Source organism: Linepithema humile, chromosome 5, assembly GCF_040581485.1.
Source record: "Linepithema humile isolate Giens D197 chromosome 5, Lhum_UNIL_v1.0, whole genome shotgun sequence".
Taxonomy (NCBI): domain Eukaryota; kingdom Metazoa; phylum Arthropoda; class Insecta; order Hymenoptera; family Formicidae; genus Linepithema; species Linepithema humile.
This window is the reverse complement of record NC_090132.1, coordinates 29,363,586-29,378,640: the sequence shown is the minus strand read 5'-3', so window position 1 is coordinate 29,378,640 and position 15,055 is coordinate 29,363,586. Positions and strand designations below refer to the sequence as shown.

At 36.9% G+C, this 15,055-nt stretch overlaps 2 protein-coding genes across 8 annotated transcripts in view; one reads left to right on the top strand and one right to left on the bottom strand.

The window, feature by feature from the left end:
- SLO2 (slowpoke 2) overlaps positions 1–15,055 on the bottom strand; it is a 175,797-nt gene that overhangs the window by 14,383 nt on the left and 146,359 nt on the right. The gene's annotated exons all lie outside the window — the stretch shown is intronic.
- Positions 1–15,055, top strand: part of LOC105678120 (uncharacterized) — a 143,812-nt gene that overhangs the window by 113,410 nt on the left and 15,347 nt on the right. The window contains exon 1 of one of the 7 annotated variants that reach the window (XM_012377184.2): positions 6,820–8,351. The exons of the other annotated variants lie outside the window; for them this stretch is intronic. Within the exon in view, the coding sequence (XP_012232607.2) occupies positions 8,260–8,351 (92 nt within the window). The 5' untranslated portion in view covers positions 6,820–8,259. Of the gene's footprint in view, positions 1–6,819; positions 8,352–15,055 lie in introns of those variants that run through there. 7 annotated transcript variants of the gene reach the window in all.

The window sequence follows — 15,055 nt, the reverse complement described above, 5'->3', positions numbered from 1 at the left end:
GTCAGATATACATGACTGTTAGAAAAGTATTGTGTACATGCACATAAAAACTGATTGAAAAATTTGTTATATCTATTATATTTTATCTGTAAAAAAAGTTTGTCACATTATATTTTATATATAAAAAAAACTGTCATACATTTAATTTATTATATTAAAAGTGATTATGTTTTTCATAACTTATCGCATATTTCATATTATTAGCATTGAAATTAAAATCTGAGTCGTAGAAGAATCATGATTTATTCAGATAGTCAGTTCTCCTGTGACGAGTAAGGATGCTTTTGTTTAATATATTATAATATGTTTCTCTCTAAAAGTATATTATTACTTTTTATTACATTTTATGTGTGAGTAAATGTTTAAATAAATTTTAAATAAATATTTAAATAAATCAACTAGACCTTTTAAATGGAATTGATTAGAGCGAGACTTTCGTCTGGACTCACTCTCATTTTCTCTCTCTAAATTAGAAAGTTTTACCATCGGTATCACAGCCCTCCTTCATGTCGCAATAAATAGACGGGATTGGAATCCGTTCCGCAGTAATGTGAGCTTTATCTCGATGACCGACTGTTACCAGAGGTGTTCACAACGTCAGAGACAATAACTATATATTCCAATCTATAGCGATGTGTCGCAATGGACCGATGGAAAAATGAAACCCGATTGTAACAATACGCGGGCCGGTCAAGAAGCGTAGCCGGCAAATAACATTGCGTACATTAAATATATATATACGTAGTTGTACATTCATTTTTGCATAAAAAATTTATTTCAATTTGTACATTTATTTATATTGTCTCTGAAAGATTTATATAGCAAATATATAAAGTGTTTCAAATCAAACGCAGGTCCTTGAAGGAGTGGATAGATCTCGATAACGTGAGTAAAAAATGTTTGTACAAGAAAATTGTGGGGTCAATAGTTTTTGAATTAAATGCATTTGAAGTTAACCAATTACGGGGTTTGCATTTTGCGCCGTCAGGAACGGCGCGGCATGAATTCTCGTTTGCAATACATTCTGCCACATCAATTATATATTGTTCAGAAATTATTATTAACACTATCATATTAGTAAACATTAAAATAAAACTCAATTGTTTTAAACAATCGCTTGTGTATAAGAAATAAATTCTTCAGTTACTAGAGAAACATTTTTATTGCTAATTTCACTATTACTCTCACTTATCAGTTGTTAGTAATTTATTTGACGATGTTATTTTATGTTATGTTATTTTATGTTATGTTATTTTTAGCAATAAAAATGTTTCTCTAGTAACTGAAGAATTTATTTCTTATACACAAGCGATTGTTTAAAACAATTAAGTTTTATTTTAATGTTTACTAATATGATAGTGTTAATAATAATTTCTAAACGATATATAATTGATGTGGCAGAATGTATTGCATACGAGAATGATTCATGCCTCGCCGCTCCTGACGGCGCAAAATGCGAACCCCGTAATTGGTTAACTTCAAATGCATTTTATTCAAAAACTATTGACCCCACAATTTTCTTGTACGGACATTTTTTACTCACGTTATCGAGATCTATTCACCCTTTCAAGGACCTGCGTTTGATCTAAAACACCCTGTATAATTGTTTTCTGATTAGACAAGCAAGATACAGATTTTTCCCAATGCTCGAAATCTAATTTTCGAACAATGGCAACTTTTGCAATCGATTAATACCCAAAAAGGATTAAATCTCGCCATACGGCAGATGACAGAGTATTAGTGGGATCAAAGAAAGACCCCCCCCCCCTACCCCTTGACATTTAATGGGAAACCGAAGAGTTACAATGGCCTGGACAATACGTATTCCTATTCCCGGAAAATAGCCGCATGTCGAACGCAGCAGCTGCGACTAAATCCCAAGGATTACAATTACGAACAGTCAACGATTTACAGTACCTTCGATGCACAAGCCATTCCGATTGTTATTGACTGTTCGCCGTGCGTAATGATTGCCGCTATCGCCGATTCATAATTGTGAATTGCTTAATATCGGCAATCACTGCAGTTAAAAATCTTCTAAAAAAATTAATCTTTATCTGGAAGCCGAATTTATGTACAACCTATTAATAACGTCTGAACGTTGGCGTTGATGCGATTGATGACCATCAAATTTCCAAAGTTTCGTTTACATAATTGGATAATTGATTCTAATTGTATGGCTCGAAGATTTTTGCGTTAAACTCATAAGATAGCGCGAGTGCCGTTCTATCAATTATCCAATTATATAACCCTGAAACTTCGAGAGCTTGCATTAAAGCAGATATGCCTTTAATTGTCAGCCACAATTGTTTGATTTCTAGTGTTTATACCTGTCGACATATTTTTTTACGTATAACACTAATATTACTTTTTTATATAAAGTACTTTTATACAAAAACAGATAGATAATATAAATTTTAAGCGTTTATTACGACAAATCCAGTTGTATTTTGCTTTTTGTCAATTATAATCTTATTCAAATAAATTCCACAGGACTTGTATTTCTTTTAACATTCGAAAATAATTTTTCGTCATCTTTGCTAGTTGCTATTTCGCGTGATCAGAAGAATACTCTCTTGTATATAGATAGACTGCGCCCTGAGAATCGCGAAAGGCACTTCAACCTTATTACAAGTTAAAAAGCCAACCTATCTGATTGACCACACCTTTCACATTGCAATGAATTGATGAAGAAATAAGAGACTTTCGCGGTATGTTCGTCGGATCGTCCTTTCAAGGAACAATGTGAATGCGAAAGCCCGCTTACCTTTCCAGAATCCGCGATAGAAACTTTTCGCTGTGCGCATCACGTCTCGTACAAACGACCATAAATTATTGAGAGTCAATCGCTAAACAGCCGCGATAAGTTGCTGTACACTGATGTCTAAAGTTTCTCTCAAGAATGAAGGGAAAACTGCTGGATTTATGTATATATAATTCGTTGATTCAATGTTTCGAAACTTATTTAACATGCAACGTTTCACTTTTCTGAAATAAATTTAAAAAATTTTTTTGTTTTATAAAAATAAAAAATATCAATTATTTTCTTTAACTAAAAAGTAATTACAGAGAAACAGCATTATGAAGAAATTGTTATATGTATATATATATATATATATATATATATTTACTTATCTCAATGCGATAGTGAATGATTTATATATTGGCATAGACAGATCGCGACACGGACTGAATAAATCTGAGATCAATGGCTTGTGCACCGTTAACCCTGCGGCCTTTTCGCGCGGCTTCGCTCGATCGAGGATCCGATCTATCATCCGACGACGCTGCTGGCTTCACGCTTGAACAATCGCGTCAATCGATGGCTCTCTTCTTGCTCTATCGTTTCCTTGAGAAATTCTCCTGATTCGAATGTAGCTATCTGACAATTTCACGGTGAGAAATGTCCGAAGAGATTTAAAACCTATTTGAATTCTGCCTTAAAAATTGCGAAATTTAATTTTGTGTAGAACAAGATTACTTTTCCTCTTTTTTTTCTGAGAAAGAACATACATATACTGTTCTTTCTCATAAAAATATGAATTAATATAAAATTTAGTTTTAATTGTACTTAATTTTTCTATCTGAAAACATTCATGAAATTAAATTCTAAGATACATATGTCGTTTCGACATCACTAAAGCATTTGTATTTCCTCAGTTTGTACAAGTAATTAAAACTCGGGTAATTAACACTCAAAAGAGCTGAAATTACATCTACAAATATTATGCTTCCGAGATACTATTTTTAAAAGCACTTTCTTTCTCATTTGCCGAGTGATCAATCCGTGCTGCACACGCACGTCGCGTTTAAAAACCATGCTCGCGGCAACCGCGGCTCTTAAGGTAGCAAGATCGCCAGCGGAAGCGACGATTTTAAGTGCGGACTGAAAGACATATTTCGGGACGCGCTCTATATTTACACGCGGGTGTGCGCACCTATGCGCACGAGAGAGCGCCGAGCGATTTACGCGTCTGCGACTCTCTCAGCATTCCACGCGACTTTCTTTGTGGTTCCTCCGCGGCCATACGTGCGTGCGCGCTATACGCCACTCTGGAATGCACGCGAAACTGCATCGCGCTTCATCTTTGACCACTGACCGGCAACACTCGCGGATTTATGTGGCGCCTAAATTACGTCGCTGTCATCTACCATGAATTACTGGCGTCGCGACGTTGTTGCAGAAGCGTGTCGGTTGTCAGAATTAAGTTGCCTATTCGCGATTGTATTTGCAAAAAAAAAAAGAAATTCTATGAGAAATCGCGTAAGAAGAGAATGTTGTTTCTCTACGGCACTGGAAAAAGTTGTGAAAAAAATAAGATCTCGTTAAGAACAGTTTTCAGATCTAAGAAGCGGAGAAAAAACATTTGGAGAACATAAATTAAGAATGAGTGATTTTAGATTGAGAATATGTTCAAGTTCAGATGATCTTTTAAGCGCGAGAAATGTTCAACATTCATAATTCAGAAAGCGTCCGCTTTGGCGATGTGTAGCAACATTCCGCATAGTTCTAGAATATGCATGTCATTTTCAGCCTGGCACTGTTATGTGTAACTTATAACGATCACACAGTAGCTACCCTGCTCGCTTTGCAGCTAATCAAGGAAGCTTATCGTTGGTGCATCTTAGGAGAACTGACATCCAAGTGTTCTAACTTCCAACATAGTTTTGAACCGCGCGTCAGCAGTTTCGGGTTTATTCACTGAGAAAGCTGATCCTCTTTGAGCCTATTGTGTCTTGCTACACAAGCATAGCTTCGTTTGATTTTACTTACCAGATTTGTAACATTTGGATGCAATCCCGGCGTTCTTTTGGAATTGCAATAAAAATTATCTTTATTTATTAGAAATTTTATGATATAGATTTTGACGATAAAATTTTTTTTAATCGGTGCAAGTTTGCGAGACAAACATTCTTAAGCAAGTTAAGTAGAACCTGCAAGCGTTATTTTTCGATGCAATTTTGGATGCAATTTGTGTTGCATCCAATCTTTCCCGACAACTTGCATATGTCGTGAGTTCTCGGGACGCGACGCGCCCTGTCTCTCGGCTGGAATAGCACGTCGGCTACGATGCACTAGTTGAAGGGAGAGAACCCCCCCCCTCCCCTCGGCTTAGAAATTCGTTTGTGACATTCCGCATAATCTCACGTTGGTAGCGTTACTTTCGGCACACATTGTTGCGCTGCGAGCAATTTAGAATACTTGGCGCGCGAAATCAGCGCAACGTCGCGCCGGTATTATCAGGATTATTTGCGACGAGATCCTGTCGTTAGCAGAAACATGCTCGCATGCTTTCTGTAAGCCTCAAGCTCGCGTACGGTGCGCTTGACGTGGAAATTTATATGGGTTATAATTTACATATACATCCAACCGCTTCTACAATCCGCAAATTTTTCGCCCACTTTCGTGGGATTGAAAAATCCCAATATCAGCATTTAAAAGGGAAGGAATGATAATGATGATTTGTCAGATATAAAATTAATTTCTATTTAATTTTTATATCTTTCTTTGCCGCGCAGGAAATAACGAGTTGATAAAAAAATTTGTCCTGAATTTGTTAGACAAACGGCGAGAACCGCGACACATACAAAGACGAAACCAAACGAAATCGCGACAATCCTAGCTACGATTGATCCTCACGGCGGTCTCTCGTCTCGTTCTGAGCGCAAGTTATGTGGCGGATGGCCAGATTCCAGACTCCTGGTGGTCATGGCGTGGTTATAAATCTGGCATTCCTAAACCGCGGTCTCTCTCGTCACTTAATAGCAATAAGCGCCCGTGTATTCCATCATCATCGACCGTTAAATATCGTCCGCACTATGCCACGCTGATGTCCGCGTCTTAACGGAACGGGAGTGCGAACGGCATGATTGTTATTTCGCACGTTAATTGTCTCCCATCGAAGCGGCTCCGTTCGTAATTAGCGGCCATTAGAACGAGTTGACGTGACCTCGCGAGGGTGGATCGAGACGGAAATCGATCGAGATAGCAAAATATCTGCGATCGTCGGGGCCTTAATGCGGACAATGGTCCGTTGCGTGCGGCCCTCTTAATTGGCCGGCCCTCAACGAGCTTGATACTGCGGATCCGGCGATAAGAAGACATGTGCAGACTTGAGGAACGTGCGGTATGATAAACGAATTTGAAGATTATTAGGGATATTACGAACCCTATTAAGTTTCGAGCTCTCTTAATAAGCAGTTCTTCAGCAAAGATCGTTTGGATTTAATCCGTTTTGTCTTATTTCTCGAAGAAAATATTTGTGAAACATTAACAAGAGATCTATATGTTAAAAGTTTTATCTAAAACACAACTACATATACTAGTGTGGGAAAGTTATTACAAATATTTTAAATAAATGGAAAAAATATATTATTAAAACTAATCTGAGAAATGTTTTTGTTTCAACATCGTATCGTTGTTTTTTTGGAAGTATTGTTGTAAAGCAATCGTAGAAAGAAAATTTCATTCTAAAGAATTTATTAAAATTCTATTATATTAATTTGATTTCCTCTTAATTTAAATATAAATATTTCAAAATCTTAAAAACATTTTGTTTAATCTGTAAATCTATAAACGAAAAGAATGTGAGATTCCTTTGTACTTCATTTTGCGAAGGAGAATTAAAAAACTAAATTTTAATTTATACTTTCGAGTATTGCTGCGAGAATGAATTTTCAGAAAAAATACTAAGCAAGGAACGATACTATTTATGAGCACAATTCGACGCCACCTGTGCCTGATTGTCGAGCGTGCGCGCGCGTCAGCACTTATGAAACCTGCGCGGCACGCGGCTCCGCGGCCAGTCCGATTCCTCGTCGCAGTGCGATACGGTCGATAGAAGCGAGCCACGTAGAGCACAGCCACGGTGGTTGCAGCAAATTGCAGTAACGAACGCGACGTCAGCGCGTGGTGTACGAGAATCATCCCCTGCGCCACGGTTCACTTTACTCGTCTGCGCTTCTGCCTACTCGATCTTCGGGATCGAGCTCGTTCATTCCGCTCGTGGATGCGGATGAAGCCGCGACTATGTGAGCGAAATTATAGTGAATTACGGAGCATCTTTAGGATATTCGTCGAGTTTACCGCCGTATTACCTCATTGTGTGTCGGTGCAAAATAATTTTCGCACGGAAATTACGTCCGTATAATCTATATACGGTTGTGTTTGTCGTTCTATACGAAGATTTATGCAAGTACAGCTATTGGCCGCAAGTTCGTGCAGAAACCTCTGACAGTTCTGCTCTTCTCTTTCCAATCGACCTTCTCCATTGTCTCGTAAACATAACAGCTGTTGAAAGACTTTACGCATTTACATGAATTTCTAAGACTGATTATCCGCGAACCCGGAAACCAAAGGTATTCACGGTGCAGTTGAAGGATTCCTAACAAGTCCGTGGACAAAACGGCGAGGAAATCGGAAACGACCGATTTGTCATAGTCATGTGAATCTTTTTGCGCCTGCAAGTCAGACAGTTGCGAAATTACGGCTGAAAGATTTTGCACAGATCGTTCATCGATCACTCCAGAAGTTTCCGACACGGGGCTGTGACACAACCGTATCACAAACCTGTGGCAAAAATAACGCGAAAAACTCGTTGAAAAAGTACGAAGGTATACAAACAAGTACGCTTGAACGAACACCAGTCAACTATAAAGTCTCGTGCAAACAGGAGCGAAGCGTCACCATTCGCCGTGACATTGGACGCAGCTCCGAAAACTGTTTACGTATCAGACATCGGCATCGACACCAAGATATTTCATCGCGCTCACGTCGCGGGATTCTAAATCGTGACATGAGTAACTGCCAGCCTTGAGGACAGACACGACCTTTCCTCACTCTCAATTGTCGGTCGCTGAATGATAAATTTATCGTGGCGCACTAAAAGGTCTCAATAACATATTTGCCAGACGTATTTGTCGATCGGTGGGATAATGCCGGCTATCTCGAAACTTCGGAATTCATCAACCGTCAGATATCATCAGGGTATCTTCGAGTCAACGTGAGGGGAACACGTGCGTGGACTGTGAAGTGCAACTTGAGAGTGGAAAGGCTGACGTGGACGCCGGTGAAGTATCGATCGACCTGCATCTTGAAGAGGATGCTCCCTTCGGTCTCGTAGGAGCAGAGCTCACGTCGCAGTCACGTGTCGCGGGGGACGCGAGAGCGGACGCAGACGCGAGGACAGAGGGACGGGAAGAGGCGCGAAGGGAAAGCGAGGGAGATAGAGAAAACGTCGTTCAGCGGGCGACGTCGTCATGGAAAATCGATTCGCCGCCGACCACCACCCCGCTACAACCACCCGCCGCAGTGCAATGACCTCCAAACCGGGAAGATCCTACAGCGTGAGGTAAGCGGCTTCGTAGTAGAAATCGCGAGGGTCGCGACGGGCGGGGGGAGGGCGGGGGAGACAGTAAAGTGACAGAGCGAAGAAAGAGCCTCTGGCCCTCTCGAAGAAAATAGCTGCGTCTTCACGCGATGTCCCGACGTCTACGACTGTCGCGACGTTTTTCTCTATTTCACTTCCGGCCTCGGCTTTCCGAGAAACGATTTTAAACCTACAGACGTCGTTTCTTTTCTGACGGGAAGGATTGATTCTCGAGGTTGACATTTTACACGCGGTATCGTTAAGGCAAATGCGAATCGCGATGACGTTTCATTATATTATGTTATTCGAATGTTAATATGTTGGAGTAATTTTATTTATTTTATTTTTGTAATCTACAAAAAACTCTCAGGAAAGTTGCATATTTAAACAATTTCTTACATTTATCATGTGCAATTTTTCTTAATTTTTAAATCGAAATATTTTAAATATAAATTATGTTCCATCATGGCTTATTTGAAACAATAATTATATTACAGCAAAATTTTTTTCATTGAAAAATATGTAATGATAATTTTCTCAAATTGATTATTGTTTATTTGTATTTATTTGCTATACTATTTCTTTCAAAATATTTATGATATCCGTCATTTAATTTATGGATCTAATAATAATAAAAAGATTATGGATTCGAAGTTAAAAATAAAAATTTATTTTTATGAAAGGAATGACTGAAAGAATTTGTGTAAAATAAAGGTAAAATGATCTTCGCGATCCTTACTTCGTTTTACTTTCGTTCGCGCCTTTTCGAGGTCGAGTTTTAAGCCGCGCGTTTCTAAAGCTGAAACCAAGGTCATCACTTCACGGTGCAAGCACGATTCTGCAAAAAAGCATCGCTTCAAGCGCAGCGCCTATAATTCGCATATGCGTAAATACAGTTGTCGCGAGAGATTGCTACTATCGCACTTGATTCTGCATTTAGAATGAGAATAAAGAAAGCGCATTTCGACCGTATATTTGATGCTACAAATGCGTCTGTCTGATTTTAGATCTTTGTACGTTCCAAATATAGAACACTATCTGTTGACAGATAAAATTACAGAATTACACGACAGCATTTGGCATTAAATGGGCGACGAAAGAGCGAGCTGAAAGCCCACATCCTCGCTATACGTTTAAAGCGCGGAATGTAGCTGTTTAGTTTTGAACTTGACGTCAACGCAAGAAATTTAAATCGCTACTTTGAATGCTAAGTACAAAGCGAAGCGTGCAGACTCGTACAGAAGTAATTTGCAGTTACTGATTTCTCATTTCTCCAGAAGGGTCTGCCAGTGGACGAGTTGCACGATAACTGACGGGCATAGTTATTATTTCGAACTCAGAGACTCCTTTGTGCACGAGTGCATCTCTAGATTCTCTTGAGAATTGAGATCGCCGCCCTTTGCCGCGGATCTCTCTCCGTGTTTGGACGTGCGTAAAAACGCGCTTTGCGCATCCATAAATTGCACGCAACCAGCTTGAAATATCGCATTGAAGTCCGTGATCGTTGAGAGAGATAATGTTTGCCCTTCATTCATGGATTAAATAATTATAGCGCTTGCAGCGATTAACGCGGGAGCAGATAAACGAAATGATAAGTTAGCCTGCGGTGCCTAATTATAATTGGATATTAAATTGTTAAACAAGATAATACGGCTTTAGTAAAAAGGATGGTTGTGAACTAACGAGTTTATGTAGAACAACTTGCCCCTTCACGCAAACTATTGATTCTTTCTGCTTGATGATAGATTACTTTTTTTCTACTTGACCGCAACGTGACTTCGTAATTCTCACTTTTACATTGCACTTGACCTTAACAATTAAAAAAGGTTGAATAGAAACATAGCAAAAGTATTTGTTCAAAATTATAGTCGCCATTCTATTTTTACCTGCTTGAAATGTATCAAATTATACAATATGTTATTATAAATTGCAGAACGCATTTGGGTGACAAAATCAAAGCATTAGATTGAAACAATTCAAGAAAATGTGTTGATTCGTAAAGTTCATGCTGACATTCATCAATTACAATATCACGATAATTATGTAGAAAGCAAAAGCAGCCGGGAATCACGAGAAAGATCGTTCTTCGTTAATAAAGCGATGCGATTTCCAGCACCGCCCTAACCTCGGCGTCTTGATTTACTCTCGATTTATCTCTACGATCAGACTCGCGCCTTGTTTCGGATCGGAGCAACATGTGCCAGAACACTAGATCGCCTACTTTCGAGACCTTCGACGCGATTTGTGGACTTCATTGTAACCGGTAACGGCGGGTTTCCGTCGTTTGTTCAATATGCGCGCGACGTGAATTTTTTTTCTCCTTAACGAGACCTTATGTAACGCCATTGAATTCGAAGACGTGATGCGTGTAAAAGTGAGGACAAAGGCGACGAGAGAACGAAAATAAGTAGAATATTAAGGTATATAAAAGCGAAGAAAATTGGACAATATTTTTTTGCGCTCGAGAGAACGGCGACACATGTGCATGCGAAATAAGGCAGACCAATCGATATAACTTGCCAGTGTTAATAAAGTCTATCTATGCCTCTTCTATGACCAATCAGTTAATATGTGCATGAGCAAATTTCAACGAATTATAGCGGAATTTAATTTTCGCAAATTACACCGCAATCTTCTGAGATAAGTGTAAGCCTGAATTAATATCCAAAGCAGCGTGCCATTAATCACGCGGCGAACGTATTATATCTTGTATGTTAAAGGAACACGCCGCAATTACGTGAAAAGGAAAGACCACATGGTTACGTGGACTGTGGCATACGTAAATAATTGCAGGGAGATTCGTACTTGTGTGCTCGGTATAACGCATTTTGCGGAACGCTACACGACACGAATCCATTCGATTTAATCTTGAGATATACGAGTGTGCACAGAGTATCTTAGAAAACGTCACAAATTAATTATAGATTTTTTCATCAATCTGGAAATTGATTCAACAAATATCGGAAATCAAACGGTATCTTTCAAATTGTAAATAATGGAAAATTAAAGCTTTTTTACAAAGTAATATTTAATTACTCGGGTTTATTACGCTGTTTCTTATTATTCTCATTCGTGGCTCATGCAGTTTTGCTTGTCGTCTATAATTGAGAGTTGATCCCGCGACAAAAATGAGTTAACACGCGTAACGCAAGTTTCGACGAGAGTTTGTGAGTAAAAAATCAATTTCCGTTTATCATTTATCCGGAGCTTCATTGTCACTATAATTACACACATTATATCGCGCGCGGATAAATGTAAATTAATTGTCTGTAAAATTTTTATTTTTAGATTGAATGTTATCGCTGAAGATTTTTTCTTAGCACAATATTTTTATTAGCAAAAACATTCTCGAAAGATAGAAAAACTCTGTTGTCAGCAAAATTGTGAGTGCGCAATTTTCCAAAAATTTATGAAATATATTGCAAGCTGTTCTTTTATATTATTTTTATTTGTTTTTACTACGTTTTTTTTAGAAATAGATAGGAATGTTACAGTCTCTAATAAAATTCGGCATGTGCCCTCGAAATATGTGCTATCTCTCAATGGAACAGATACAGCGTGATGTATACCACACCCTCCTATTATCGTGATAAGGTGAGGTATAGGATAAGACTGAATTAGGTCGAGAAAAAAGAGCAATCACTAAAGCAAACTAAGTTGTCGATAAATCCCATCTGCTACGATGAAAAGAGGAGCGTAAGACATTAGTAGAACACGTAACTCGATAAGAGATCTATAAATACCATTTCATGGGTAGTTCTTTTATCGATTGCAACTATGCAATATCTTCTTACGTGTAACAATATTCTTTAACTGTAAATTTTATACAGTCTGCTTAAGATTTAAAGAGTCTTATCTTACTTTGATCAGCTGCGCATATAACATGTCAAGGTGATAAGGTGTTAATTATCATTGGAGCGTTCTCGTAGATCGTCTCGTTGCATGTGCATATGCAGAATGAGTCACCAGAAAGAGGATTCTTTAAATAGTTGCCATGATCAGTCAATATTTAATAGGTTAAAAACACTCGAATAAGGGTTGAAACGTTTTGCTGACGGCAAAGCAATTGCGTTTAGCGCTACATGCATGAACATTTTGTGCGCGGAGAAAATTTTACATAAAAAATTACTATGATACGTCAGTAGTCGCGGATTAGAAAAGGAATTATAAGTTTAAAAATACTACGGTCATTATGTGAAAAGTATAATAAAAATTTTTATAATTTTTTCATAATCTGCGCGTACATAGTAATATTTGATGTAAAATTTTCTCCGTGTGATTGTCGGCATTATATTAGTCAATATTTATATACAGATGTATAGAACTATTTGTCTATTTAAAAAACTGAACACAAGTTGAGGAAAGAAACGCCTCGTCTTTATATATTTATAGCTCTTTGTTATTTTTTGCTTCTTCGTTATGTCGGGAGTTCCGGCTTGTGTTTCTCGCGTCGGAAGTCCGCGGAATACATCTTCAAACGGTTTGTCGGAATATATTAGTTAACAATGACTGTTGCGCAAACTGCTGACTAATTATCGACTATTACGTCGGACTGATGGCGCGCTCCTAGTTGCGTCAGTAGCCTATTTGTACGGTTGTTTGTAAAGTCGGATCAAAGGGAAATTTCAATGCAGGATCGACGGAGCCCAAGGTTCGAGGTCGCGCAGGAAATGTCGGCTTCCTGATAAAACATTCGTGTCCGCAAGTTCGTGTTAAATGTTTTGCTAATGAAGAAGAAGTTGTTGGGAAACACGTATAAAGCTGAGGGTTTTATCATGACTATTTTTAACTCTTGTTTATTCTTGACGCATATAATGACATAATAGGTCATCATTAATTTACAGATATTAAATATAAGATTTAAAAATTTATAATTTACACATATTTTTAAATTATTTGAAAGTTAAATAAATATCTTGTAATTTAAATTTAAATATACATTAAAAGTAGCAATATGTTGAATCAAAAAAGATCTTACAAATATATCACAGTTGACAGATCAAATTCTGTCACATCAAATCATCGTTAAAATACTCGCATTTATGAATACAGACTGTCATTGATTTTAGAAAACAAAGTTGGACTTCTTGTAATGATAAAATTATGACTCTTAAAAGCATTCCTTGATATTTATCTTTATTCTTTTTAAGATAGAAAACAAAATCATAAAAACATTTATTTATCTTTGAAGGAATGCGTAGTGTATCATTTTAAAGTTGTCATATCACAATAGATAATCTTCGGAATTCCTGTTCTCATTTTGCGCTCTTTCTTCCTTCACGTAACATGTAATTAAATAACATATATGAAACATTTTTATTTTAATTATAAGATTTAATTAGTGAGGTTTAGAATAAAATGTATTTAAACAAGTTGTTAAATGCAATTAACCAAGTTCGATATTATCGATTTTAAGAATTTCCAGAATTTAATTCACGCCAATTTAAAAATAAGCAGCTTATATAAAATGTACATGCTTTCCGATGGCGTGTGAATTACTTTCTTCGGCAATAACATGCCTCGACTAAACTGAGAATAAAATCTCCTGTGCGGGCAATTAATACTCGCGAAATCAACTTAATGATTGAAGCCACGCTCACAGCAAAAATAAGTTATAATAGCAGCAAGTTCTATCTAATTACCTTTAATCATTACATTAATAGAACTTTTCTGTATCATCTTTAACGTTTTAATTAGAATACTTCGGTATTACGTTATTTCTGCATTTAATTAGTTCTCCCAGTGCGTTTAATTAACTTCTCAAAGTAGCAATTCATAACAAATCAATTCTGATCGCAACAAACTCAGAGTGCGAATGATTAAAATAATTATTCAGTTTCTTTTTTACCAAGGTCGTTTCGTATATCGACGATTACGTAACAATGTCTCTGAGAAGTGTTTTATTGTATAGCGACACCTTTGATATTTCGTGGATTTTACCGGCGCGAGAATTATACCTTTCATGTCGCAGCGCGACCTCGCTGATTGAATTACTATTCGTAATGATCGTCGCACCGGAAGCTGACTGCAATGATCTTGACCATGTCATTCTATATGCAATAGATTACGCGATGTGGAAACATGTGCACTGAACAAAATATATTTTTCTATATATAAATTTTTTTATTCTCTAAATCATAATTGTAATATTTTTGTAATATATTTCTGTTTAGAATTTGAACTTTTTTTTCTTTTTTCTTATATTATAACTAATACGGAAATTATATTTTTATGATAAATTGCTTTGTATTTCTGGTTATTAATTAAATTAATTGTTACTGATTTTTTAATCTTAATGAGAGAAAGATATCAATATTCTTTCTAGAAAACGATTTCTTTTAAAATGTATTAATCAGAATCAGTTAATTACAGTGATCATATTCAAATAAGCTTTAATATTGTCAATTAAAATTTAATGAAACATATTTGTAATTAAAAAAATTTGATTATTTATTAAAATTATTTATTTATCTAAATTTATTTATTTATTATTAATTTAAATTGTAGTCAGCAATCGATTACTGAAAGAACAGGTTTGAGGCAACCTGTATAAACATTTTTATCACGCGAGATTCGACTCGTAAACACATCAACAATGGTAGTAATTACATGGCGCCATTAAAAACTTTTTCAAATCGATACAACGATCTACTTTCCAAGTAATTAGAGAAGATTTACGTAGTGAT